At 47.8% G+C, this 27,383-nt stretch overlaps 1 protein-coding gene across 1 annotated transcript in view; it reads left to right on the forward strand.

Annotated features, from left to right (window-relative positions):
- Positions 1 to 1,760: 1,760 nt before the first annotated feature.
- The window catches only part of LOC141065397 (uncharacterized), an 83,103-nt gene continuing 57,480 nt past the window's right edge, over positions 1,761 to 27,383 (forward strand). The window contains 2 exon segments of the mRNA XM_073557864.1: positions 1,761 to 2,182; positions 21,423 to 21,575. Coding sequence (XP_073413965.1) covers positions 1,940 to 2,182; positions 21,423 to 21,575 — 396 coding nt within the window. The 5' untranslated portion in view covers positions 1,761 to 1,939.

Here is a 27,383-nt window from a genome sequence, read left to right on the forward strand (position 1 = left end):
ATACGGCCCTCACTGCAGAGCGCCCAATAGCCAGTACACAGCAAGGCAGCCTTTCTGGCGACTACTTATCCTAGGTGCAGTTCCCTGACTGACCTGAGGGTTAGGGAGGCGCCAGAGAGCTGCAAGTTCCTAGCCCAGAACTGGAAAGTGGGACATAATAAATCCCTGACAACTGGGAGTAACTACACCTCCTCTGTTTATGACAGCACCATTAACCCCTTTCCGTCTGACCGGTGATATCTGAACTATTAACCCTATCTTCTAGTACCTTCCATTCTGCCTTCAAACATGCCACGATCACACCCATCCTCAATAAACAAACCTGGACACAACTGCTATCCCCAGCTATCGCCCAATATCACTACTCCTGTTTGCTTCCAAACTCCTTGAGCAGCATGTCCATGCTCAACTTTCCTCCCATCTGTCATCTGACTCCTATTTCCAGAATCCGTCCCTTCCTCAGCCCTCAATCAACTAAAACTCTTGTACACGCCCTCATCATCTCCCGCCTTGACTACTGCAACACTCTCCTCTGTGGCCTCCCTGCTAACTCTCTTGCACCACTCCAGTCTGTCCTCAATTCTGCTGCCCGACTAATCCACCTCTCTCCTCCCCTGTCTCTCCCCTGTGTAAATCCTCCATTGGCTCCCAATTCCCCAAAGAATCCAGTTCAAACTACTGACACTGATCTACAAAGCCATCCACAACCTGTCCCCTCCCTATATCTCTGAACTAATCTCCCGATACCTTCCCTCATGTAATCTCCAGTCCTCCCAAGACCTCCTACTCTCCTCCACACTTATTCGCTCCTCACACAACCGCCTCCAAGACTTCTCCCAAATATCCCCCATCCTCTGGAATGCCATGCCTCAACACGTCCGATTATCCACCACCCTCAGATCCTTCAGACGGAACCTGAAAACCCATCTCTTCAGGAAAGCTTACAGCCTGCAATAACCATTCTGCCGCCTCACCACCACCGGAGCTGCCGCCTCATATTACCGGAACTGCCGCCTCATATTACCGGAGCTGCCGCCTCATATTACCGGAGCTGCCGCCTCACCACCGCCAGAGCTGCCGCCTCATATTACCGGAGCAGCCGCCTCACCATCACCTGAGCTGCCGCCTCATATTACCGGAGCAGCCGCCTCACCATCACCTGAGCTGCCGCCTCATATTACCGGAGCTGCCGCCTCATATTACCGGAGCAGCCGCCTCACATTACCGGAGCTGCCGCCTCATATTACCGGAGCTGCCGCCTCATATTACCGGAGCTGCCGCCTCATATTACCGGAGCTGCCGCCTCATATTACCGGAGCTGCCGCCTCATATTACCGGAGCTGCCGCCTCATATTACCGGAGCAGCCGCCTCATATTACCGGAGCTGCTGCACCCCCGACCTTGTGTCTCTTCCCCGTTATCAGTCACGGACGGCGTCGTCTCCCCTCGGCTCCACTCTGTCATTGGACATGTCTGTATACTCTGTCTGTGACCGCCCTCCTCATGTACAGCACCATGGAATCACCGACACCATAGAAACAAGACAAATTAACCCCTTCCCGCCTGACCGGTGATCTCTGCGCCAGGAACACCCACAATAATTCCTTACAAAAGCCCTAACACCTCAGAAGAGGAGACTAATACTGGAGGAGAGAGGGAGATCCTCAGCACATCCGCTCCATCTGCGTCACCGGCCTCTTCCGGTCACATGACGTGACGTCACCGCAGGCCCTTCACATTACTGCAGAGCCCCGCCCGCAAGTTTTTACTTCCGGTGAAGGTTGCAGTGGGCGTGTCTCGGGAGCGGCAGCGCTGACTGGTTCATCACGGCAGTGAAGGTGGCGCATTCCACAGGTGCTGGACGTGCACTATCCCCACCGGGACCCGACCAGACCCCACAGTCGTGCACCAACCCCTCCTGGAGACCAACAGCTCCCAGATGACCCAAACCCCACTGGAAGCCCCCAGTATCAGCCCCATCACCCGAACACGGAAGAAGCCCCCACCCTGTCACTACTGCCAGAGACACCCGTGTAATGGAGGCTTCCCTGCCAGAGCACGCCCCCTCCCGGGAGGACACGCCCCCGGAAATGACGTCACACCCGGAAGAAGGAGCCCACACTGTCTGCTACCCGCCGCCCCCAGGACGTCTTCCCCCGGCTGCGGCTCTCTGCGGTGTCAGGTGAGGTGACAGCGGCCAGGACTCGGGCGCAGCTCTCACACAGTCTGTGCAGTCATGGCTGCCTCTCTCCTAGTGACAGAGCTGCCGGTGTTCTGCTCACTCCCTGCAGCCTCTGTGTCCTCCCCGCGGCCGCACACTGTCAGCACGGAGGGACCGCCCCCTTGTCTCCTCTGGGGATGGGGGGACCGCCCCCTTGTCTCCTCTGGGGATGGAGGGACCGCCCCCTTGTCACCTCCGGGGACTGGACCTGTTCGTCCACACATGTAGGGACACGGGGATACACCGCCATCACTGCTGTAATGTCCTATACGTAATCCCCCCAGACACGGGGATACACCGCCATCACTACTGTAATGTCCTATACGTAATCCCCCCAGACACGAGGATACACCGCCATCACTACTGTAATGTCCTATACGTGATCCCCCCAGACACGAGGATACACCGCCATCACTACAGTAATGTCCTATACGTGATCCCCCCAGACACGAGGATACACCGCCATCACTACAGTAATGTCCTATACGTGATCCCCCCAGACACGAGGATACACCGCCATCACTACAGTAATGTCCTATACGTAATCCCCCCAGACACGAGGATACACCGCCATCACTACAGTAATGTCCTATACGTGATCCCCCCAGACACGAGGATACACCGCCATCACTACAGTAATGTCCTATACGTGATCCCCCCAGACACGAGGATACACCGCCATCACTACTGTAATGTCCTATACGTGATCCCCCCAGACACGGGGATACACCGCCATCACTACTGTAATGTCCTATACGTAATCCTCCCAGACATGGGGATACACCGCCATCACTGCTGTAATGTCCTATACGTAATCCTCCCAGACACGGGGATACACCGCCATCACTACTGTAATGTCCTATACGTAATCCTCCCAGACACGGGGATACACCGCCATCACTACTGTAATGTCCTATACGTGATCCTCCCAGACACGGGGATACACCACCGTCACTACTGTAATGTCCTATACGTAATCCCCCCAGACACGGGGATACACCGCCATCACTACTGTAATGTCCTATACGTAATCCCCCCAGACACGGGGATACACCGCCATCACTACTGTAATGTCCTATACGTAATCCTCCCAGACACGGGGATACACCGCCATCACTGCTGTAATGTCCTATACGTAATCCCCCCAGACACGAGGATACACCGCCATCACTGCTGTAATGTCCTATACGTAATCCTCCCAGACACGGGGATACACCGCCATCACTACTGTAATGTCCTATACGTGATCCCCCCAGACACGAGGATACACCGCCATCACTGCTGTAATGTCCTATACGTAATCCTCCCAGACACGGGGATACACCGCCATCACTACTGTAATGTCCTATACGTGATCCCCCCAGACACGAGGATACACCGCCATCACTGCTGTAATGTCCTATACGTAATCCTCCCAGACACGGGGATACACCGCCATCACTACTGTAATGTCCTATACGTGATCCCCCCAGACACGAGGATACACCGCCATCACTGCTGTAATGTCCTATACGTAATCCCCCCAGACACGGGGATACACCGCCATCACTACTGTAATGTCCTATACGTAATCCCCCCAGACACGGGGATACACCGCCATCACTACTGTAATGTCCTATACGTAATCCTCCCAGACACGGGGATACACCGCCATCACTGCTGTAATGTCCTATACGTAATCCCCCCAGACACGAGGATACACCGCCATCACTGCTGTAATGTCCTATACGTGATCCCCCCAGACACGAGGATACACCGCCATCACTGCTGTAATGTCCTATACGTAATCCCCCCAGACACGGGGATACACCGCCATCACTACTGTAATGTCCTATACGTAATCCCCCCAGACACGAGGATACACCGCCATCACTGCTGTAATGTCCTATACGTAATCCTCCCAGACACGGGGATACACCGCCATCACTACTGTAATGTCCTATACGTGATCCCCCCAGACACGGGGATACACCGCCATCACTACTGTAATGTCCTATACGTAATCCTCCCAGACACGGGGATACACCGCCATCACTGCTGTAATGTCCTATACGTGATCCTCCCAGACACGGGGATACACCGCCATCACTACAGTAATGTCCTATACGTGATCCCCCCAGACACGAGGATACACCGCCATCACTACAGTAATGTCCTATACGTAATCCCCCCAGACACGAGGATACACCGCCATCACTACAGTAATGTCCTATACGTGATCCCCCCAGACACGAGGATACACCGCCATCACTACAGTAATGTCCTATACGTAATCCCCCCAGACACGAGGATACACCGCCATCACTACTGTAATGTCCTATACGTAATCCCCCCAGACACGAGGATACACCGCCATCACTACAGTAATGTCCTATACGTAATCCCCCCAGACACGGGGATACACCGCCATCACTACTGTAATGTCCTATACGTGATCCCCCCAGACACGAGGATACACCGCCATCACTACAGTAATGTCCTATACGTGATCCCCCCAGACACGGGGATACACCGCCATCACTACAGTAATGTCCTATACGTAATCCTCCCAGACACGGGGATACACCGCCATCACTACTGTAATGTCCTATACGTAATCCTCCCAGACACGGGGATACACCGCCATCACTGCTGTAATGTCCTATACGTAATCCCCCCAGACACGGGGATACATCGCCATCACTACTGTAATGTCCTATACGTAATCCCCCCAGACACGAGGATACACCGCCATCACTACTGTAATGTCCTATACGTAATCCCCCCAGACACGAGGATACACCGCCATCACTACTGTAATGTCCTATACGTAATCCCCCCAGACACGGGGATACACCGCCATCACTACTGTAATGTCCTATACGTAATCCCCCCAGACACGGGGATGCACCGCCATCACTACTGTAATGTCCTATACGTAATCCCCCCAGACACGGGGATACACCGCCATCACTACTGTAATGTCCTATACGTAATCCTCCCAGACACGGAGATACACCGCCATCACTACTGTAATGTCCTATACGTAATCCCCCCAGACACGGGGATACACCGCCATCACTGCAGTAATGTCCTATACGTAATCCCCCCAGACACGGGGATACACCGCCATCACTACTGTAATGTCCTATACGTAATCCCCCCAGACACGAGGATACACCGCCATCACTACTGTAATGTCCTATACGTAATCCCCCCAGACACGAGGATACACCACCATCACTACTGTAATGTCCTATACGTAATCCCCCCAGACACGAGGATACACCGCCATCACTACTGTAATGTCCTATACGTAATCCTCCCAGACACGGGGATACACCGCCATCACTGCTGTAATGTCCTATACGTAATCCCCCCAGACACGGGGATACATCGCCATCACTACTGTAATGTCCTATACGTAATCCCCCCAGACACGGGGATACACCCCCATCACTACTGTAATGTCCTATACGTAATCCCCCCAGACACGAGGATACACCGCCATCACTACTGTAATGTCCTATACGTAATCCTCCCAGACACGGGGATACACCGCCATCACTGCTGTAATGTCCTATACGTAATCCCCCCAGACACGGGGATACATCGCCATCACTACTGTAATGTCCTATACGTAATCCCCCCAGACACGAGGATACACCGCCATCACTACTGTAATGTCCTATACGTAATCCCCCCAGACACGAGGATACACCGCCATCACTACTGTAATGTCCTATACGTAATCCCCCCAGACACGGGGATACACCGCCATCACTACTGTAATGTCCTATACGTAATCCCCCCAGACACGGGGATACACCGCCATCACTGCAGTAATGTCCTATACGTAATCCCCCCAGACACGGGGATACACCGCCATCACTACTGTAATGTCCTATACGTAATCCCCCCAGACACGAGGATACACCGCCATCACTGCTGTAATGTCCTATACGTAATCCCCCCAGACACGGGGATACACCCCCATCACTACTGTAATGTCCTATACGTAATCCCCCCAGACACGAGGATACACCGCCATCACTACTGTAATGTCCTATACGTAATCCCCCCAGACACGGGGATACACCGCCATCACTACTGTAATGTCCTATACGTAATCCCCCCAGACACGGGGATACACCGCCATCACTGCAGTAATGTCCTATACGTAATCCCCCCAGACACGGGGATACATCGCCATCACTACTGTAATGTCCTATACGTAATCCCCCCAGACACGAGGATACACCGCCATCACTGCTGTAATGTCCTATACGTAATCCCCCCAGACACGGGGATACACCGCCATCACTGCAGTAATGTCCTATACGTAATCCTCCCAGACACGGGGATACACCGCCATCACTGCTGTAATGTCCTATACGTAATCCCCCCAGACACGGGGATACATCGCCATCACTACTGTAATGTCCTATACGTAATCCCCCCCAGACACGGGGATACACCGCCATCACTGCAGTAATGTCCTATACGTAATCCTCCCAGACACGGGGATACACCGCCATCACTGCTGTAATGTCCTATACGTAATCCCCCCAGACACGGGGATACATCGCCATCACTACTGTAATGTCCTATACGTAATCCCCCCCAGACACGAGGATACACCGCCATCACTGCTGTAATGTCCTATACGTAATCCTCCCAGACACGGGGATACACCGCCATCACTGCTGTAATGTCCTATACGTAATCCCCCCAGACACGGGGATACACCGCCATCACTGCTGTAATGTCCTATACGTAATCCTCCCAGACACGGGGATACACCGCCATCACTACTGTAATGTCCTATACGTAATCCTCCCAGACACGGGGATACACCGCCATCACTACTGTAATGTCCTATACGTAATCCCCCCCAGACACGGGGATACACCGCCATCACTACTGTAATGTCCTATACGTGATCCCCCCAGACACGGGGATACACCGCCATCACTGCTGTAATGTCCTATACGTAATCCCCCCAGACACGGGGATACACCGCCATCACTACTGTAATGTCCTATACGTGATCCCCCCAGACACGGGGATACACCGCCATCACTACTGTAATGTCCTATACGTAATCCCCCCAGACACGGGGATACACCGCCATCACTGCTGTAATGTCCTATACGTAATCCCCCCAGACACGGGGATACACCGCCATCACTGCTGTAATGTCCTATACGTAATCCCCCCAGACACGGGGATACACCGCCATCACTACTGTAATGTCCTATACGTGATCCCCCCAGACACGGGGATACACCGCCATCACTACTGTAATGTCCTATACGTAATCCCCCCAGACACGGGGATACACCGCCATCACTACTGTAATGTCCTATACGTGATCCCCCCAGACACGAGGATACACCGCCATCACTGCTGTAATGTCCTATACGTAATCCCCCCAGACACGGGGATACACCACCATCACTACTGTAATGTCCTATACGTGATCCCCCCAGACACGGGGATACACCGCCATCACTGCTGTAATGTCCTATACGTAATCCCCCCAGACACGGGGATACACCGCCATCACTACTGTAATGTCCTATACGTAATCCCCCCAGACACGGGGATACACCGCCATCACTGCTGTAATGTCCTATACGTAATCCCCCCAGACACGGGGATACACCGCCATCACTACTGTAATGTCCTATACGTGATCCCCCCAGACACGGGGATACACCGCCATCACTGCTGTAATGTCCTATACGTAATCCCCCCAGACACGGGGATACACCGCCATCACTACTGTAATGTCCTATACGTGATCCCCCCCAGACACGGGGATACACCGCCATCACTACTGTAATGTCCTATACGTGATCCCCCCAGACACGGGGATACACCGCCATCACTACTGTAATGTCCTATACGTGATCCCCCCAGACACGGGGATACACCGCCATCACTACTGTAATGTCCTATACGTGATCCCCCCAGACACGGGGATACACCGCCATCACTGCTGTAATGTCCTATACGTAATCCCCCCAGACACGGGGATACACCGCCATCACTGCTGTAATGTCCTATACGTAATCCCCCCAGACACGGGGATACACCGCCATCACTACTGTATTGTCCTATACGTGATCCCCCCAGACACGGGGATACACCGCCATCACTACTGTAATGTCCTATACGTGATCCCCCCCAGACACGGGGATACACCGCCATCACTGCTGTAATGTCCTATACGTAATCCCCCCAGACACGGGGATACACCGCCATCACTACTGTAATGTCCTATACGTAATCCTCCCAGACACGGGGATACACCGCCATCACTACTGTAATGTCCTATACGTAATCCTCCCAGACACGGGGATACACCGCCATCACTGCTGTAATGTCCTATACGTGATCCCCCCAGACACGGGGATACACCGCCATCACTACTGTAATGTCCTATACGTGATCCCCCCAGACACGGGGATACACCGCCATCACTGCTGTAATGTCCTATACGTGATCCCCCCAGACACGGGGATACACCGCCATCACTACTGTAATGTCCTATACGTGATCCCCCCAGACACGGGGATACACCGCCATCACTACTGTAATGTCCTCCCAGACACGGGGATACACCGCCATCACTGCTGTAATGTCCTATACGTAATCCTCCCAGACACGGGGATACACCGCCATCACTACTGTAATGTCCTATACGTAATCCTCCCAGACACGGGGATACACCGCCATCACTACTGTAATGTCCTATACGTAATCCCCCCAGACACGGGGATACACCGCCATCACTGCTGTAATGTCCTATACGTAATCCTCCCAGACACGGGGATACACCGCCATCACTGCTGTAATGTCCTATACGTAATCCCCCCAGACACGGGGATACACCGCCATCACTGCTGTAATGTCCTATACGTAATCCTCCCAGACACGGGGATACACCGCCATCACTACTGTAATGTCCTATACGTAATCCCCCCAGACACGGAGATACACCGCCATCACTACTGTAATGTCCTATACGTGATCCCCCCAGACACGGAGATACACCGCCATCACTACTGTAATGTCCTATACGTAATCCCCCCAGACACGGGGATACACCGCCATCACTACTGTAATGTCCTATACGTGATCCCCCCAGACACGGAGATACACCGCCATCACTACTGTAATGTCCTATACGTAATCCCCCCAGACACGGGGATACACCGCCATCACTACTGTAATGTCCTATACGTAATCCCCCCCCCTGACACGAGGATACACCGCCATCACTACTGTAATGTCCTATACGTAATCCCCCCCCCTGACACGAGGATACACCGCCATCACTACTGTAATGTCCTATACGTAATCCCCCCAGACACGGGGATACACCGCCATCACTACTGTAATGTCCTATACGTAATCCTCCCAGACACGGAGATACACCGCCATCACTACTGTAATGTCCTATACGTAATCCCCCCCCCCTGACACGGGGATACACCGCCATCACTACTGTAATGTCCTATACGTAATCCTCCCAGACACGAGGATACACCGCCATCACTACTGTAATGTCCTATACGTAATCCCCCCAGACACGGGGATACATCGCCATCACTACTGTAATGTCCTATACGTAATCCTCCCAGACACGGGGATACACCGCCATCACTACTGTAATGTCCTATACGTAATCCTCCCAGACACGGGGATACACCGCCATCACTACTGTAATGTCCTATACGTAATCCTCCCAGACACGGGGATACACCGCCATCACTACTGTAATGTCCTATACGTAATCCCCCCAGACACGGGGATACACCGCCATCACTACTGTAATGTCCTATACGTAATCCCCCCAGACACGGAGATACACCGCCATCACTACTGTAATGTCCTATACGTAATCCCCCCCCCTGACACGAGGATACACCGCCATCACTACTGTAATGTCCTATACGTAATCCCCCCAGACACGGAGATACACCGCCATCACTGCTGTAATGTCCTATACGTAATCCCCCCCCCCTGACACGAGGATACACCGCCATCACTGCTGTAATGTCCTATACGTAATCCCCCCAGACACGGAGATACACCGCCATCACTACTGTAATGTCCTATACGTAATCCCCCCCCCTGACACGAAGATACACCGCCATCACTGCTGTAATGTCCTATACGTAATCCCCCGAGACACGGGGATACACCGCCATCACTACTGTAATGTCCTATACGTAATCCTCCCAGACACGGGGATACACCGCCATCACTACTGTAATGTCCTATACGTAATCCCCCCAGACACGAGGATACACCGCCATCACTACTGTAATGTCCTATACGTAATCCTCCCAGACACGGGGATACACCGCCATCACTACTGTAATGTCCTATACGTAATCCCCCCAGACACGGGGATACACCGCCATCACTACTGTAATGTCCTATACGTAATCCCCCCAGACAGGGGGATACACCGCCGTCACTACTGTAATGTCCTATACGTAATCCCCCCAGACACGAGGATACACCGCCATCACTACTGTAATGTCCTATACGTAATCCCCCCAGACACGGGGATACACCGCCATCACTACTGTAATGTCCTATACGTAATCCCCCCCAGACACGGGGATACACCGCCATCACTACTGTAATGTCCTATACGTAATCCCCCCCCAGACACGGGGATACACCGCCATCACTACTGTAATGTCCTATACGTAATCCCCCCAGACACGGGGATACACCGCCATCACTACTGTAATGTCCTATACGTAATCCCCCCCAGACACGGGGATACACCGCCATCACTACTCTAATGTCCTATACGTAATCCTCCCAGACACGGGGATACACCGCCATCACTACTGTAATGTCCTATACGTAATCCCCCCAGACACGAGGATACACCGCCATCACTACTGTAATGTCCTATACGTAATCCCCCCAGACACGGGGATACATCGCCATCACTACTGTAATGTCCTATACGTAATCCTCCCAGACACGGGGATACACCGCCATCACTACTGTAATGTCCTATACGTAATCCCCCCAGACACGAGGATACACCGCCATCACTACTGTAATGTCCTATACGTAATCCCCCCAGACACGGGGATACATCGCCATCACTACTGTAATGTCCTATACGTAATCCTCCCAGACACGGGGATACACCGCCATCACTACTGTAATGTCCTATACGTAATCCTCCCAGACACGGGGATACACCGCCATCACTACTGTAATGTCCTATACGTAATCCCCCCAGACACGAGGATACACCGCCATCACTACTGTAATGTCCTATACGTGATCCTCCCAGACACGGGTATACACCGCCATCACTACTGTAATGTCCTATACATAATCCCCCCAGACACGGGGATACACCGCCATCACTGCTGTAATGTCCTATACGTAATCCTCCCAGACACGGGGATACACCGCCATCACTACTGTAATGTCCTATACGTAATCCCCCCAGACACGGAGATACACCGCCATCACTACTGTAATGTCCTATACGTAATCCCCCCCCCTGACACGAGGATACACCGCCATCACTACTGTAATGTCCTATACGTAATCCTCCAAGACACGAGGATACACCGCCATCACTACTGTAATGTCCTATACGTAATCCTCCCAGACACGGGGATACACCGCCATCACTACTGTAATGTCCTATACGTAATCCCCCCAGACACGGGGATACACCGCCATCACTACTGTAATGTCCTATACGTAATCCCCCCAGACACGAGGATACACCGCCATCACTGCTGTAATGTCCTATACGTAATCCCCCCAGACACGGGGATACACCGCCATCACTACTGTAATGTCCTATACGTAATCCCCCCCCCTGACACGAGGATACACCGCCATCACTGCTGTAATGTCCTATACGTAATCCCCCCAGACACGGGGATACACCGCCATCACTACTGTAATGTCCTATACGTAATCCCCCCCCTGACACGAGGATACACCGCCATCACTACTGTAATGTCCTATACGTAATCCCCCCCAAACACGAGGATACACCGCCATCACTACTGTAATGTCCTATACGTAATCCCCCCCAAACACGAGGATACACCGCCATCACTGCTGTAATGTCCTATACGTAATCCCCCCCAAACACGAGGATACACCGCCATCACTACTGTAATGTCCTATACGTAATCCCCCCCAGACACGGGGATACACCGCCATCACTGCTGTAATGTCCTATATGTAATCCCCCCCAGACACGAGGATACACCGCCATCACTGCTGTAATGTACTGTATCGTCACGCAATAAATGAAAAAAGAATGGATCTACCTGTGGCAAACATTTTTGTATCCTCGGTCATAGCATGATGGACATTAAATTACTTGTATTAAAAGGTAACTTCAAGTCTTATAGAGACAGAGTAGTCTCGGAATACAAATTCATGAAATCTTTTGACTCACTCAGTGCAGGAATGAATGTGTCCCATGAATGTATGTCATTTTACATCAATTAAGGAATTTGCTCCTAAGACCTTCTGGGGTCATCACAACACAGATCCAGCCCCCAATCAGAGGGCAATAAAACTTTCACGCTCCTTATCTATGAACTGTTCCAATATTTATGTTTCTCCCTCTCCCATAATGACAATTCTGCTTCACGTCACTTGTCTTATCTATTACGCTATTTTTGTGCTGTGTTGTGTATAAATATGTGACTCTTCAGATTTTGTCTTAGTCTTTACCTGATGAAGAGACCTGAGGAGTCTCAAAAGCTGCAATGTGTTACCATGTTTTCAGTTCGCCATTAACCCCTTCCTTACCGATAAAGTAATAGTACGTCATCAGTAAGGTCCCCCGCTTTGATGAGGGCTCCGGCGGTGAGCCCACCTCAAAGCTGCAACATGTCAGCTGTTATGAACAGCTGACATGTGCCCGCAATAGGCACGAGCGGAATCGCCGTCCGCCCGCGCCTATTAACTAGTTAAATACCGCTGTCAAAGCTGACAGCAGGCATTTAAATAGCATTTCCGGCCACCGGGCCGGAAATGACCTCATCACTGACCCCCGTCATGTGATCGGGGGTTGGCATCATGTTGCCTGGACAACCAGAGGTCTCTATGAGACCTCTATGGTTGTTCCAGGCATATGGCTTTCAGCGCCACCCGGTGGTCGGCGCTGAAAGCACAGCAGTAAATCTGCTACATATGGGCGATCTGCTCATCGCCCATATGTAGCAGAGCCGATCGGGTTGCGCATGCTTCTAGCCTCCTATGGAGGCTATTGAAGCATGACCAAAAAAAAAAAAAAATGTTTAAAAATAAAAAAATATAAAAAACCTAAAAGTTCAAATCACCCCCCTTTCACCCCAATTAAAATAAAACAGTTAAAAAAAAAAAAAAAATCCCACATACACATATTAGGTATCGCCGTGTTCAGAATCGCCCGATCTGAACCAAATAAGTGACAGATGCAAAGTTTTGATCAGATTTGCTCTGGGTTTGGCGTTCTCCATCGAGCCTTCTATCAGTATTTGCAGCTTCGTCGTGCCTTCCAGACACGAGTTAACACTACTAAGGTTGATATCACCAGTCACTATATCTTAGATTTAATCTCTACAGCAACTAATACGAAGGGCCGTATTTCCTCCATTTACAAGATATTATTACCCTTATATCTAGACTAGAGGTGTGCCTGATGCTATCGCATCGGGAGGGAAGTGTGTGTGTGTGTGTGTGTGCTTACATTGTGTGTCCCACAGCTGTCTGCCCTCCCACTACCGTACAGTCACAGCCGGCAGGAAAGAGGGTGGTTTGCGGCCTGTGCTGGAGATGTGAGTATGTGTGTATATGTGAGTACGCATGTGTGTGTGTTTGTACATGGTGGGCTGGCAGCGGCGGGTCCGGCGCCGTGGCTAGCAGCTGCGGGTCCAGCGGCGGGGGGTCCTGGCAGCGGCGGGTAGCTGGCAGGAAAGACCGCCGCTTGCGGCCTGTGCTGAAGATGGCGTGCAGCGCCACAAGAGGGCTTTCCTGCCAGCTGTGACTGCATGGAGGTGTGTTGGCAGGCAGCGGTGGGTCCGGCGGGGGGGTCCCGGCAGTGTCCCGCTGGTGGTACTGTGGAAGGGCCTGGTACCACCATCACTTGGGTATTCCAATTACCAGCGTGTGCCATATTGGAATACCCATCACTTGGGTATTCCAATATGGCGGTCGGCCTACTTCCGGTGTGGTGCCGTGGATTGTGGGATTCGGGGACATCCAGGCGGAAGTGGATGACAAACAATTTAAGGCAATTATATATCTAGATAAGCATCCCATGTTGGCCAGATCAAAGTGGGAAGAGGGTGCTGGCTCAATATCTGAAGAACAATGGAATGAAATCCTAGAAACAACACCTATACTATCTCTATCTGAGTCCCAAAGAATGTCCCAAATTTTCCCTATCCACAGGGTATAGAAGACACCTAATATATTGTTTAGAATTGGGGCTCGGACTCAAGACTCCCGTCAGAGATGCGGTACGAATGGGGCCCATCTGATGCATACGCTATGGGAATGTGTTAGGCCAGTACAGGGTGCGGGTGACCTCCCTGATTAAACGAGTATTCGGATACACATACAACTTGATCCTAGGGTGTGCATACTGGGCCTTCTGGGGGTGGGGGTAGATTTTAGATCCCCTGTGACTACCGCCATTCTGAGAATACTGCGTCTGGCCAGGAAATTCTCACAATTGCCCTGGTTAGACTGTAATCCCCCAACACTGGAGGAATTGAAAGCTAAAATGAATAATACCATATGCCTGGAGAGAGGTACTTTTCATTAAAAGGAACTTAATAATACAGTTAATAAGTACATGGGAGCGGTGGCTGGTCACCCCTGGGGTGGCATCTACTCAGAATAACTGTACTAGACCGGTCGGCTATTTTGGTTTTTTAAATATTGTATGTTGAGGACATATAGATACCAATTATTTTCTCTTTGTAAACATGTTGTTAGTGAACAACATTCAACCAATACTAGTGTTGGTATCATCCGTGTATTTAATAACGTGTCACCAGTGTTTGGGAAAATCTTAATTTGGATAAAATTGATAATGTTATTTGGCATGAAATACCTTGGCAGGGACAGGACTATGTAAACTTTGTGGTTAAATTTGCTAAGTTTATTGTGTTTGTACTATAATGTATAATGTATGTAATCTAATATATAAAGCTGAATGTGTGTGTGTGTATGTCTGGGATTGGCATCCACACCGTCATAGGCTATGTTGTGAGGCGAAATTTTAACCCCGCGGGTTCCAGTTCACCAAACAATTTGGCATATTATTCTTATCATTTCTATGGTGTTATCTTCCTTCTGTAAAGCTGGAAATAACACAATTTATTACCGTGCCAACACAGACCACCCTCTGACACAGACTGCAGGGGGAGCCCAGTATCACACAGGATAGGATTAGATACACAGCTCAGCAGTCAGTATCACACAGGAGAGGATTAGATACACTGCTCAGCAGTCAGTATCCCACAGGAGAGGATTAGATAAACAGCTCAGCAGAGAGTATCACACATGATTCTGCCTGGGAATCTCTCAGGCAAAACTACAGGTCAAGGAAATTCTTATCCTCTCATGCTGACAACTTTATCTTCCAAAAGGTAAGGGAGAAAACAAGGGGAACTGCTACCTTGGATCTAATCCTTATAAACAGGGAGGAAATGGTTGAGGAGGTAAAAGTGGCTGGTACCCTAGGAGGTAGCGACCATGCTATTTTAGAATTTTGGATTACTAGAGGAGGAAGACCTGTGAAGACTCAGACGTCAAGATTAGATTTCAGAAAGGCAGATTTTAAGGGATTCAGAAAGAGAATTGGAGGGATCCAATGGCTGGATATCCTTAAAGACAAAAATGTCCAGGAAGGATGGGAAATCTTGAAAAATGAAATTCTCAAAGCACAGTTGTTAACAATTCCGAAAAGAGGGAAGAATAGGAAGCATTTAAGGAAGCCAGGATAGATGAACACAGAACTTAAGCACATGCTAAAAAGGAAGAAAGAAATGTTTATAAAATGGAAAGAGGGAGGCATATCTAAAGAAGAATATAATGCAGTCTGCAGAACCTGCAGGGCACAAATCAGATTAGCTAAAGCTGACAATGAATTGAGGCTTGCAGGAGGTGTCAGAAGCAATAATAAAGGATTTTGGGGATATGTCAAAAGTAAACGAAAAGTCAAAGATGCTATGGGATTTTTACAGGATTAAAATGATGAAATGGTAAAACAGGATGTTGAGAAGGCCGAACTTTTAAATTCCTATTTTGCATCGGTTTTCTCTCAGAAAGGAAATGTAACATCAACTGTTCTTCACTGTCCTATTAAAGGAATAGAAGAAACCAGGATACCTATAAACAGAAAGATAGTGAGGAACCACTTAGCTAACCTAAATGAATTCAAGTTTCCAGGTCCAGATGAATTACACCCCAGAGTACTGAAGGAGATAGCAGAAGACATTTTTGAACCCCTCTCCATAATCTTTGAAAATTCTTGGAGAACAGGAGAAGTCCCAGAAGACTGGAGAAGAGCAAATGTTGTTCCTATCTTCAAAAAGGGGAAGAAGGTGGACCCAGGCAATTATAGGCCGGTGAGTCTGACTTCTATACCAGGAAAGATCTTTGAACAAATTATTAAACAACATGTATGTCAGTACCTGGATAAGAATGAAGTGATTAAACAGAGTCAGCATGGGTTTGTAGCTAATAAGTCATGTCAGACTAATTTAATTTCCTTCTATGACGGAATCACTGATTGGGTGGATCAAGGAAATGCTGTAGATATAGTATATCTTGACTTCAGCAAATCATTTGACAAAGTATCTCACACAATCCTCATTGAAAAAATGACTAAGTATGGAATGGACAAGGCAACTGTTAGGTGGATTCATAACTGGCTTAGTGATCGGACCCAAAGAGTGGTCGTAAATGGCTGCACATCCAGTTGGAAGAATGTCTCAAGTGGGGTACCACAGGGCTCTGTCCTGGGCCCTGTATTGTTCAACATCTTTATCAACGATTTAGATGAAGGAATTGAGGGTAAACTGATTAAATTTTCTGATGACACAAAGCTAGGAGGGATAGCTAATACTAGAGAAGAGAGAGAGGATTCAAAAAGATATAAATAAACTGGAGAAGAGGGCAGCAACTAACAGAATGGTTTTTAACAGGGAAAATGCAAAGTACTACATCTGGGCAATAAAAATGAAAAAAGCATATATAGAATGGGAGGAATAGGGCTAAGTGACAGCACATGTGAAAAAGACTTGGGTATACTAATAGATCACAGACTAAATATGAGTCAACAGTGTGATGCAGCAGCAAAAAAGGCAAATGCAATTCTAGGATGTATTAACAGAAGCATACAGTCTAGATCACGTGAAGTCATTATTTCCCTCTACTCCTCTTTGGTCAGACCTCATCTGGAATATTGTGTTCAGTTTTGGGCACCACATTTTAATAAAGACAACAAACTGGAGCAAGTTCAGAAAAGAGCGACCAGAATGGTGACCGGTCTGCAAACCCTGTCTTATGAGGAAAGGTTGCAGGATTTGGGAATGTTTAGTTTGCAGAAGAGAAGACGGAGAGGAGACTTAATAGCGGTCTACAAATATCTAAAGGGCTGTCACATTGTAGAAGGATCAACTTTATTCTCATTTGCACAAGGAATGACTAGAAGCAATGGGATGAAACTGAATGGGAGGAGACACAGATTAGATATTAGAAAAAACTTTTTGACAGAGTGATCAATGAGTGGAACAAGCTGCCACGAGAAGTGGTGAGTTCTCATTCAATGGAAGTCTTCAAACAGAGGCTGGACAGACATCTGTCTGGGATGATTTAGCGCATCCTGCTTTGAGCAGGGGGTTGGACCAGATGGCCCAGGAGGTCCCTTTCAACTCTACGATTCTATGAGGTTAGGATTAGATACACAGCTCAGCAGTCAGTATCACACAGGATAGGATTAGATACATGGCTCAGCGATCAGTATCACATAGGAGAGGATTAGATACACTGCTCAGCAGACAGTATCACACAGGAGAGGATTAGATACACTGCTCAGCAGACAGTATCACACAGGAGAGGATTAGGTACACAGCTCAGCAGACAGTATCACACAGGAGAGGATTAGGTACACGGCTCAGCAGTCAGGATCACACAGGATATGATTAGATACACAGCTCAGCAGTCAGTATCACACGGGAGAGGATTAGATGCACACAGCAGACAGTATCACACAGGATAGGATTAGATACACAGCTCACCAGACAGTATCACACAGGATCGGATTAGGTACACAGCTCATAGAATCATAGAATCGTAGAGTTGGATTGGACCTCCCGGGCCATCTGCTCAGCACACAGTTTCACACAGGAGAGGATTAGATACACAGCTCAGCAGTCAGTATCACAAAGGAGAGGATTAGATACACGGCTCATCAGTCAGTATCACACAGGAGAGGATTAGATACACAGCTCAGCAGTCAGCATCACACAGGATAGGATTAGATACACATCTCAGCAGTCAGTGTCACACAGGAGAGGATTAGATACACTGCTCAGCAGTCAGTGTCACACAGGAGAGGATTAGATGCACGGCTCAGCAGTCAGTATCACACAGGAGAGGATTAGCTACACGGCTCAGCAGTCAGTATCACACAGGATAGGATTAGATACACGGCTCAGCAGTCAGTATCACACAGGAGAGGATTAGATACACGGCTCAGCAGTCAGTATCACACAGGAGAGGATTAGATACACGGCTCAGCAGTCAGTATCACACAGGAGAGGATTAGATACACGGCTCAGCAGTCAGTATCACACAGGAGAGGATTAGAAACACTGCTCAGCAGTCCGTATCACACAGGATAGGATAAGATACACGGCTCAGCAGACAGTATCACACAGGATAGGATTAGATACACGGCTCAGCAGACAGTATCACACAGGAGAGGATTAGACACACGGCTCAGCAGTCCGTATCACACAGGATAGGATTAGATACACGGCTCAGCAGTCAGTATCACACAGGAGAGGATTAGATACACGGCTCAGCAGTCAGTATCACACAGGATAGGATTAGATACACGTCTCAGCAGACAGTATCACACAGGATAGGATTAGATACACGGCTCAGCAGACAGTATTGCACAGGAGAGGATTAGATACAGAGATACACATGTTGTTTATCAAAAGGTTCTTGAATGAGTTGAAGATAAAATCCTATCAATACTCGGGTAATCGTTTAGTGAATTTGTGTTGCAGATCTGTAGTGTTGAATATATGATGTGAAATGTTTTTATGTGTAATATAATCATAATTTGCCCGGTTGGTTTCTATGCCCGGGCAGCGCCGGCTCTTCAGCTAGTTGTTTATAAAATGAAATAATCAATAAAAGTAATCTGATTAAAAAAAGTTATTGTGGGACCCTGCGCTTTACACCGGTGTTCTGAACTGTCTACTTTGTCATGAGTTTCATTATTTTGCTATTTTTTGTCAGTGTAAAGATATTTTTCTAACCTTTGTTACCCTTTATCTGGGACATTTTTCTATGGTTTTGTGTAATGTCCTATATGTTGTACTCCAGAGGATGAGGAGTCCATGGTTTTAGCCTTTATGGCTTTTTTTTTTGCCAGGAAGGAACTTTAACATTGGAGAACTGTTATCGATCCTGCACTAAGGACTCCTCCGGTGTTTGTATCGTCGTCCCCTGTAGTAAGTGACGTGATGTGAGCGCAGTAGGAAGAAGTCCTGGCACCACCTCTGGTCATCACTACATCTTCAGTGCTCCATACACTTGGTAGTTGTAAAAACATGAACACAGATAATCCACCATATCGTCTCTTACACATAAAAACTTTAAAGAGAATCTGTCAGCAGAATTTGGTGAAGAAAATCTGCCTCTCCTCTCAGCATTGACTGGTCATCCAGACACTGTAGGGGCCGGGGAGTCACAGACGGGAGGCAGGCAGAAGGGCCGGGAAGTCACAGACGGGAGGCAGGAAGAAGGGCCGGGGAATCACAGACGGGAGGCAGGCAGAAGGGCCGGGGAGTCACAGACGGGAGGCAGGCAGAAGGGCCGGGGAGTCACAGGCGGGAGGCAGGCAGAAGGGCCGGGGAGTCACAGGCGGAAGGCAGGCAGAAGGGCCGGGGAGTCACAGGCGGGAGGCAGGCAGAAGGGCCGGGGAGTCACAGGCGGAAGGCAGGCAGAAGGGCCGGGGAGTCACAGACGGGAGGCAGGCAGAAGGGCCGGGGAGTCACAGACGGGAGGCAGGCAGAAGGGCCGGGGAGTCACAGACGGGAGGCAGGCAGAAGGGCCGGGGAGTCACAGACGGGAGGCAGGCAGAAGGGCCGGGGAGTCACAGACGGGAGGCAGGCAGAAGGGCCGGGGAGTCACAGGCGGGAGGCAGGCAGAAGGGCCGGGGAGTCACAGGCGGAAGGCAGGCAGAAGGGCCGGGGAGTCACAGACGGGAGGCAGGCAGAAGGGCCGGGAAGTCACAGACGGGAGGCAGGCAGAAGGGCCGGGGAGTCACAGACGGGAGGCAGGCAGAAGGGCCGGGGAGTCACAGACGGGAGGCAGGCAGAAGGGCCGGGGAGTCACAGGCGGGAGGCAGGCAGAAGGGCCGGGGAGTCACAGGCGGAAGGCAGGCAGAAGGGCCGGGGAGTCACAGGCGGGAGGCAGGCAGAAGGGCCGGAGAGAGACAGGCCGGAGGCAGGCAGAAGGGCCGGGGAGGCACAGGCGGGAGGCAGGCAGAAGGGCCGGGGAGTCACAGGCGGGAGGCAGGCAGAAGGGCCGGGGAGTCACAGGCGGGAGGCAGGCAGAAGGGCCGGGGAGTCACAGGCGGGAGGCAGGCAGAAGGGCCGGGGAGTTACAGACCGGAGGCAGGCAGAGGGACTCGGGAGTCACAGACCGGAGGCAGCTGGAGGGGACAGGAAATTACAGACCTTAGGCAGGCGGTGAGGCCGAGGAGTTTCAGAAGAGTTATAAGTAACTGAGGCTTCAGATTTCTATATAGGATGTTGGAAAGCACAAGCCTGGTCCTAACAGGTGGAAAGTCTCACCTGATGGACAGGTGTAAAATACCTATTAATAATCTGTAAATGTCACTGTGCAATGAGATCAGATCTGTATGTGACTGACGGTGATGTCCTTATATGATTTACAGCCTCCTATCATAACGACCCCGAAGACCCAGATCCCTTCACACCACCCAGATTTCTCCCCGAGTGACGAGCCAGACATGGACGAAGACGAGAGCAACATTTCCAGAAGAATCATAGACTTCACTTCAGAGATCATCTCCCTGCTGAGTGGAGAGGTAAACTCTTCTATATTTCTATTATTATCTGCTGAGTGGAGAGGTAAACTCTTCTATATTTCTATTATTATCTGCTGAGTGGAGAGGTAAACTCTTCTATATTTCTATTATTATCTGCTGAGTGGAGAGGTAAACTCTTCTATATTTCTATTATTATCTGATGAGTGGAGAGGTAAACTCTTCTATATTCCTATTATCTGCTGAGCGGAGAGGTAAACTCTTCTATATTTCTATTATCTGCTGAGTGGAGAGGTAAACTCTTCTATATTTCTAATATCTGCTGAGTGGAGAGGTAAACTCTTCTATATTTCTATTATTATCTGATGAGTGGAGAGGTAAACTCTTCTATATTTCTATTATCTGCTGAGCGGAGAGGTAAACTCTTCTATATTTCTATTACCTGCTGAGTGGAGAGGTAAACTCTTCTATATTTCTATTACCTGCTGAGTGGAGAGGTAAACTCTTCTATATTTCTATTATCTGCTGACTGGAGAGGTAAACTCTTCTATATTTCTATTATCTGCTGAGGGGAGAGGTAAACTCTTCTATATTTCTATTATCTGCTGAGTGGAGAGGTAAACTCTTCTATATTTCTATCATTATCTGCTGAGTGGAGACGTAAACTCTTCTATATTTCTGTTATCTGCTGAGTGGAGACGTAAACTCTTCTATATTTCTGTTATCTGCTGAGTGGAGACGTAAACTCTTCTATATTTCTGTTATCTGCTGAGTGGAGAGGTAAACTCTTCTATATTTCTATTATCTGCTGACTGGAGAGGTAAACTCTTCTATATTTCTATTATCTGCTGACTGGAGAGGTAAACTCTTCTATATTTCTATTATTATCTGCTGAGTGGAGAGGTAAACTCTTCTATATTTCTAATATCTGCTGACTGGAGAGGTAAACTCTTCTATATTTCTATTACCTGCTGAGTGGAGAGGTAAACTCTTCTATATTTCTATGATCTGCTGAGTGGAGAGGTAAACTCTTCTATATTTCTATTATCTGCTGAGTGGAGAGGTAAACTCTTCTATATTTCTATTATCTGCTGAGTGGAGAGGTAAACTCTTCTATATTTCTATTATTATGTTCTGAGTGGAGAGGTAAACTCTTCTATATTTCTGTTATCTGCTGAGTGGAGAGGTAAACTCTTCTATATTTTTATTATCTGCTGAGCGGAGAGGTAAACTCTTCTATATTTCTATTATCTGCTGAGTGGAGAGGTAAACTCTTCTATATTTCTATTACCTGCTGAGCGGAGAGGTAAACTCTTCTATATTTCTATTATCTGCTGAGTGGAGAGGTAAACTCTTCTATATTTCTATTATTATGTTCTGAGTGGAGAGGTAAACTCTTCTATATTTCTGTTATCTGCTGAGTGGAGAGGTAAACTCTTCTATATTTCTATCACTATCTGCTGAGTGGAGAGGTAAACTCTTCTATATTTCTATTATTATGTTCTGAGTGGAGAGGTAAACTCTTCTATATTTTTATTATTATCTGCTGAGTGGAGAGGTAAACTCTTCTATATTTCTATCACTATCTGCTGAGTGGAGAGGTAAACTCTTCTATATTTCTATGATCTGCTGAGTGGAGAGGTAAACTCTTCTATATTTCTATTATCTGCTGAGTGGAGAGGTAAACTCTTCTATATTTATATTATTATGTTCTGAGTGGAGAGGTAAACTCTTCTATATTTCTGTTATCTGCTGAGTGGAGAGGTAAACTCTTCTATATTTTTATTATCTGCTGAGTGGAGAGGTAAACTCTTCTATATTTCTATTATGTTCTGAGTGGAGAGGTAAACTCTTCTATATTTCTATAATCTGCTGAGTGGAGAGGTAAACTCTTCTATATTTCTGTTATCTGCTGAGTGGAGAGGTAAACTCTTCTATATTTTTATTATCTGCTGAGTGGAGAGGTAAACTCTTCTATATTTCTGTTATCTGCTGAGTGGAGAGGTAAACTCTTCTATATTTCTGTTATCTGCTGAGTGGAGAGGTAAACTCTTCTATATTTTTATTATTATCTGCTGAGTGGAGAGGTAAACTCTTCTATATTTTTATTATCTGCTGAGTGGAGAGGTAAACTCTTCTATATTTTTATTATCTGCTGAGTGGAGAGGTAAACTCTTCTATATTTTTATTATCTGCTGAGTGGAGAGGTAAACTCTTCTATATTTCTGTTATCTGCTGAGTGGAGAGGTAAACTCTTCTATATTTCTGTTATCTGCTGAGTGGAGAGGTAAACTCTTCTATATTTTTATTATTATCTGCTGAGTGGAGAGGTAAACTCTTCTATATTTCTATTATTTGCTGAGTGGGGAGGTAAACTCTTCTATATTTCTATTATCTGCTGAGTGGAGAGGTAAACTCTTCTATATTTCTATTATCTGCTGAGTGGAGAGGTAAACTCTTCTATATTTCTATTATCTGCTGAGAGGAGAGGTAAACTCTTCTATACTTTTATTATCTGCTGAGTGGAGAGGTAAACTCTTCTATATTTCTATTATCTGCTGAGTGGAGGGGTAAACTCTTCTATATTTTTATTATTATCTGCTGAGTGGATCCCTTTCCAGACATATTGTTATCTGCATTAAGGCTAATTTCTTTTGTGTTCTACTGCAGTTGCACTAAACTGGTTTCCACCCGCAATCAGGGCGAGGGTGTATGCGGCGGAGGAGGAGCTAACCTTTTTTTGTTCACTTAGTGTCAGCCTCCTGGCAGCAGTAGCATACACCCAAAGAGTGGTCGTAAATGGCTGCACATCCAGTTGGAAGAATGTCTCAAGTGGGGTACCACAGGGCTCTGTCCTGGGCCCTGTATTGTTCAACATCTTTATCAACGATTTAGATGAAGGAATTGAGGGTAAACTGATTAAATTTGCTGATGACACAAAGCTAGGAGGGATAGCTAATACTAGAGAAGAGAGAGAGAGGATTCAAAAAGATTTAAATAAACTGGAGAAGTGGGCAGCAACTAACAGAATGGTTTTTAACAGGGAGAAATGCAAAGTACTACATCTGGGCAATAAAAATGAAAAAAGCATATACAGAATGGGAGGAATAGGGCTAAGTGACAGCACATGTGAAAAAGACTTGGGTATACTAATAGATCACAGACTGAATATGAGTCAACAGTGTGATGCAGCAGCAAAAAAGGCAAATGCAATTCTAGGATGTATTAACAGAAGCATACAGTCTAGATCACGTGAAGTCATTATTTCCCTCTACTCCTCTTTGGTCAGACCTCATCTGGAATATTGTGTCCAGTTTTGGGCACCACATTTTAAAAAAGACATCAACAAACTGGAGCAAGTTCAGAAAAGAGTGACCAGAATGGTGACCGGTCTGCAAACCCTGTCTTATGAGGAAAGGTTGCAGGATTTGGGAATGTTTAGTTTGCAAAAGAGAAGACTGAGAGGAGACTTAATAGCTGTCTACAAATATCTAAAGGGCTGTCACATTGTAGAAGGATCAACTTTATTCTCATTTGCACAAGGAAAGACTAGAAGCAATGGGATGAAACTGAATGGGAGGAGACACAGATTAGATACAGTGGGGAAAAAAAGTATTTAGTCAGTCAGCAATAGTGCAAGTTCCACCACTTAAAAAGATGAGAGGCGTCTGTAATTTACATCATAGGTAGACCTCAACTATGGGAGACAAACTGAGAAAAAAAAATCCAGAAAATCACATTGTCTGTTTTTTTTTCATTTTATTTGCATATTATGGTGGAAAATAAGTATTTGGTCAGAAACAAGCAATCAAGATTTCTGGCTCTCACAGACCTGTAACTTCTTCTTTAAGAGTCTCCTCTTTCCTCCACTCATTACCTGTAGTAATGGCACCTGTTTAAACTTGTTATCAGTATAAAAAGACACCTGTGCACACCCTCAAACAGTCTGACTCCAAACTCCACTATGGTGAAGACCAAAGAGCTGTCAAAGGACACCAGAAACAAAATTGTAGCCCTGCACCAGGCTGGGAAGACTGAATCTGCAATAGCCAACCAGCTTGGAGTGAAGAAATCAACTGTGGGAGCAATAATTAGAAAATGGAAGACATACAAGACCACTGATAATCTCCCTCGATCTGGTGCTCCACGCAAAATCCCACCCCGTGGGGTCAGAATGATCACAAGAACGGTGAGCAAAAATCCCAGAACCACGCAGGGGGACCTAGTGAATGAACTGCAGAGAGCTGGGACCAATGTAACAAGGCCTACCATAAGTAACACACTACGCCACCATGGACTCAGATCCTGCAGTGCCAGACGTGTCCCACTGCTTAAGCCTGTACATGTCCGGGCCCGTCTGAAGTTTGCTAGAGAGCATTTGGATGATCCAGAGGAGTTTTGGGAGAATGTCCTATGGTCTGATGAAACCAAACTGGAACTGTTTGGTAGAAACACAACTTGTCGTGTTTGGAGGAAAAAGAATACTGAGTTGCATCCATCAAACACCATACCTACTGTAAAGCATGGTGGTGGAAACATCATGCTTTGGGGCTGTTTCTCTGCAAAGGGGCCAGGACGACTGATCCGGGTACATGAAAGAATGAATGGGGCCATGTATCGTGAGATTTTGAGTGCAAACCTCCTTCCATCAGCAAGGGCATTGAAGATGAAACGTGGCTGGGTCTTTCAACATGACAATGATCCAAAGCACACCGCCAGGGCAACGAAGGAGTGGCTTCGTAAGAAGCATTTCAAGGTCCTGGAGTGGCCTAGCCAGTCTCCAGATCTCAACCCTATAGAAAACCTTTGGAGGGAGTTGAAAGTCCGTGTTGCCAAGCGAAAAGCCAAAAACATCACTGCTCTAGAGGAGATCTGCATGGAGGAATGGGCCAACATACCAACAACAGTGTGTGGCAACCTTGTGAAGACTTACAGAAACGTTTGACCTCTGTCATTGCCAACAAAGGATATATCACAAAGTATTGAGATGAAATTTTGTTTCTGACCAAATACTTATTTTCCACCATAATATGCAAATAAAATGAAAAAAAAACAGACAATGTGATTTTCTGGATTTTTTTTTCTCAGTTTGTCTCCCATAGTTGAGGTCTACCTATGATGTAAATTACAGACGCCTCTCATCTTTTTAAGTGGTGGAACTTGCACTATTGCTGACTGACTAAATACTTTTTTTCCCCACTGTATTAGAAAAAACTTTTTGACAGTTAGAGTGATCAATGAGTGGAACAGGCTGCCACGAGAAGTGGTGAGTTCTCCTTCAATGGAAGTCTTCAAACAGAGGCTGGACAGACATCTGACTGGGATGATTTAGCGAATCCTGCTTTGAGCAGGGGGTTGGACCAGATGGCCCAGGAGGTCCCTTCCAACTCTACGATTCTATGATTCTATGATTCTACCTGTGTCCCCCAATGAGCTTCTCGGAGAAAAAGATTTTACAGTGATTTATCACAAAAATCCAAGTTTTTTTCTCAGGGGAAAACAACAACATTAGCATGCATAAAGAGACACAAATTAACCCCAAAAACACATGAAAAAAATGCATCAAAACATGCATTTTTGTTGTAGCTTCTTTCCTGCCAAGAAATCAGGGTTTGCTGCAGAAAAAAAAATGCAGCAAAAACGCCGTGTGGACATACCCTAGGTGTGACCCTAACCCCCATCCGAACCATCCCTGGGCATTATAAGTTTATAACCTTATTTGCCCCAGGAACCCTGCTGACAGAGGTTTGAGTTAAATTGTTGGTCTCCTGTCTATTTTAAATTTACCACAGAGAAGCCCCTTAAGGATCTGGTTCTTTCTCCAGGAGACTTCCGGAACCAAACTGTCAG

Source organism: Dendrobates tinctorius, unplaced genomic scaffold (genome assembly GCF_039654945.1).
Source record: "Dendrobates tinctorius isolate UK_male_01 unplaced genomic scaffold, ASM3965494v1 ptg000251l, whole genome shotgun sequence".
Taxonomy (NCBI): Eukaryota; Metazoa; Chordata; class Amphibia; order Anura; family Dendrobatidae; genus Dendrobates; species Dendrobates tinctorius.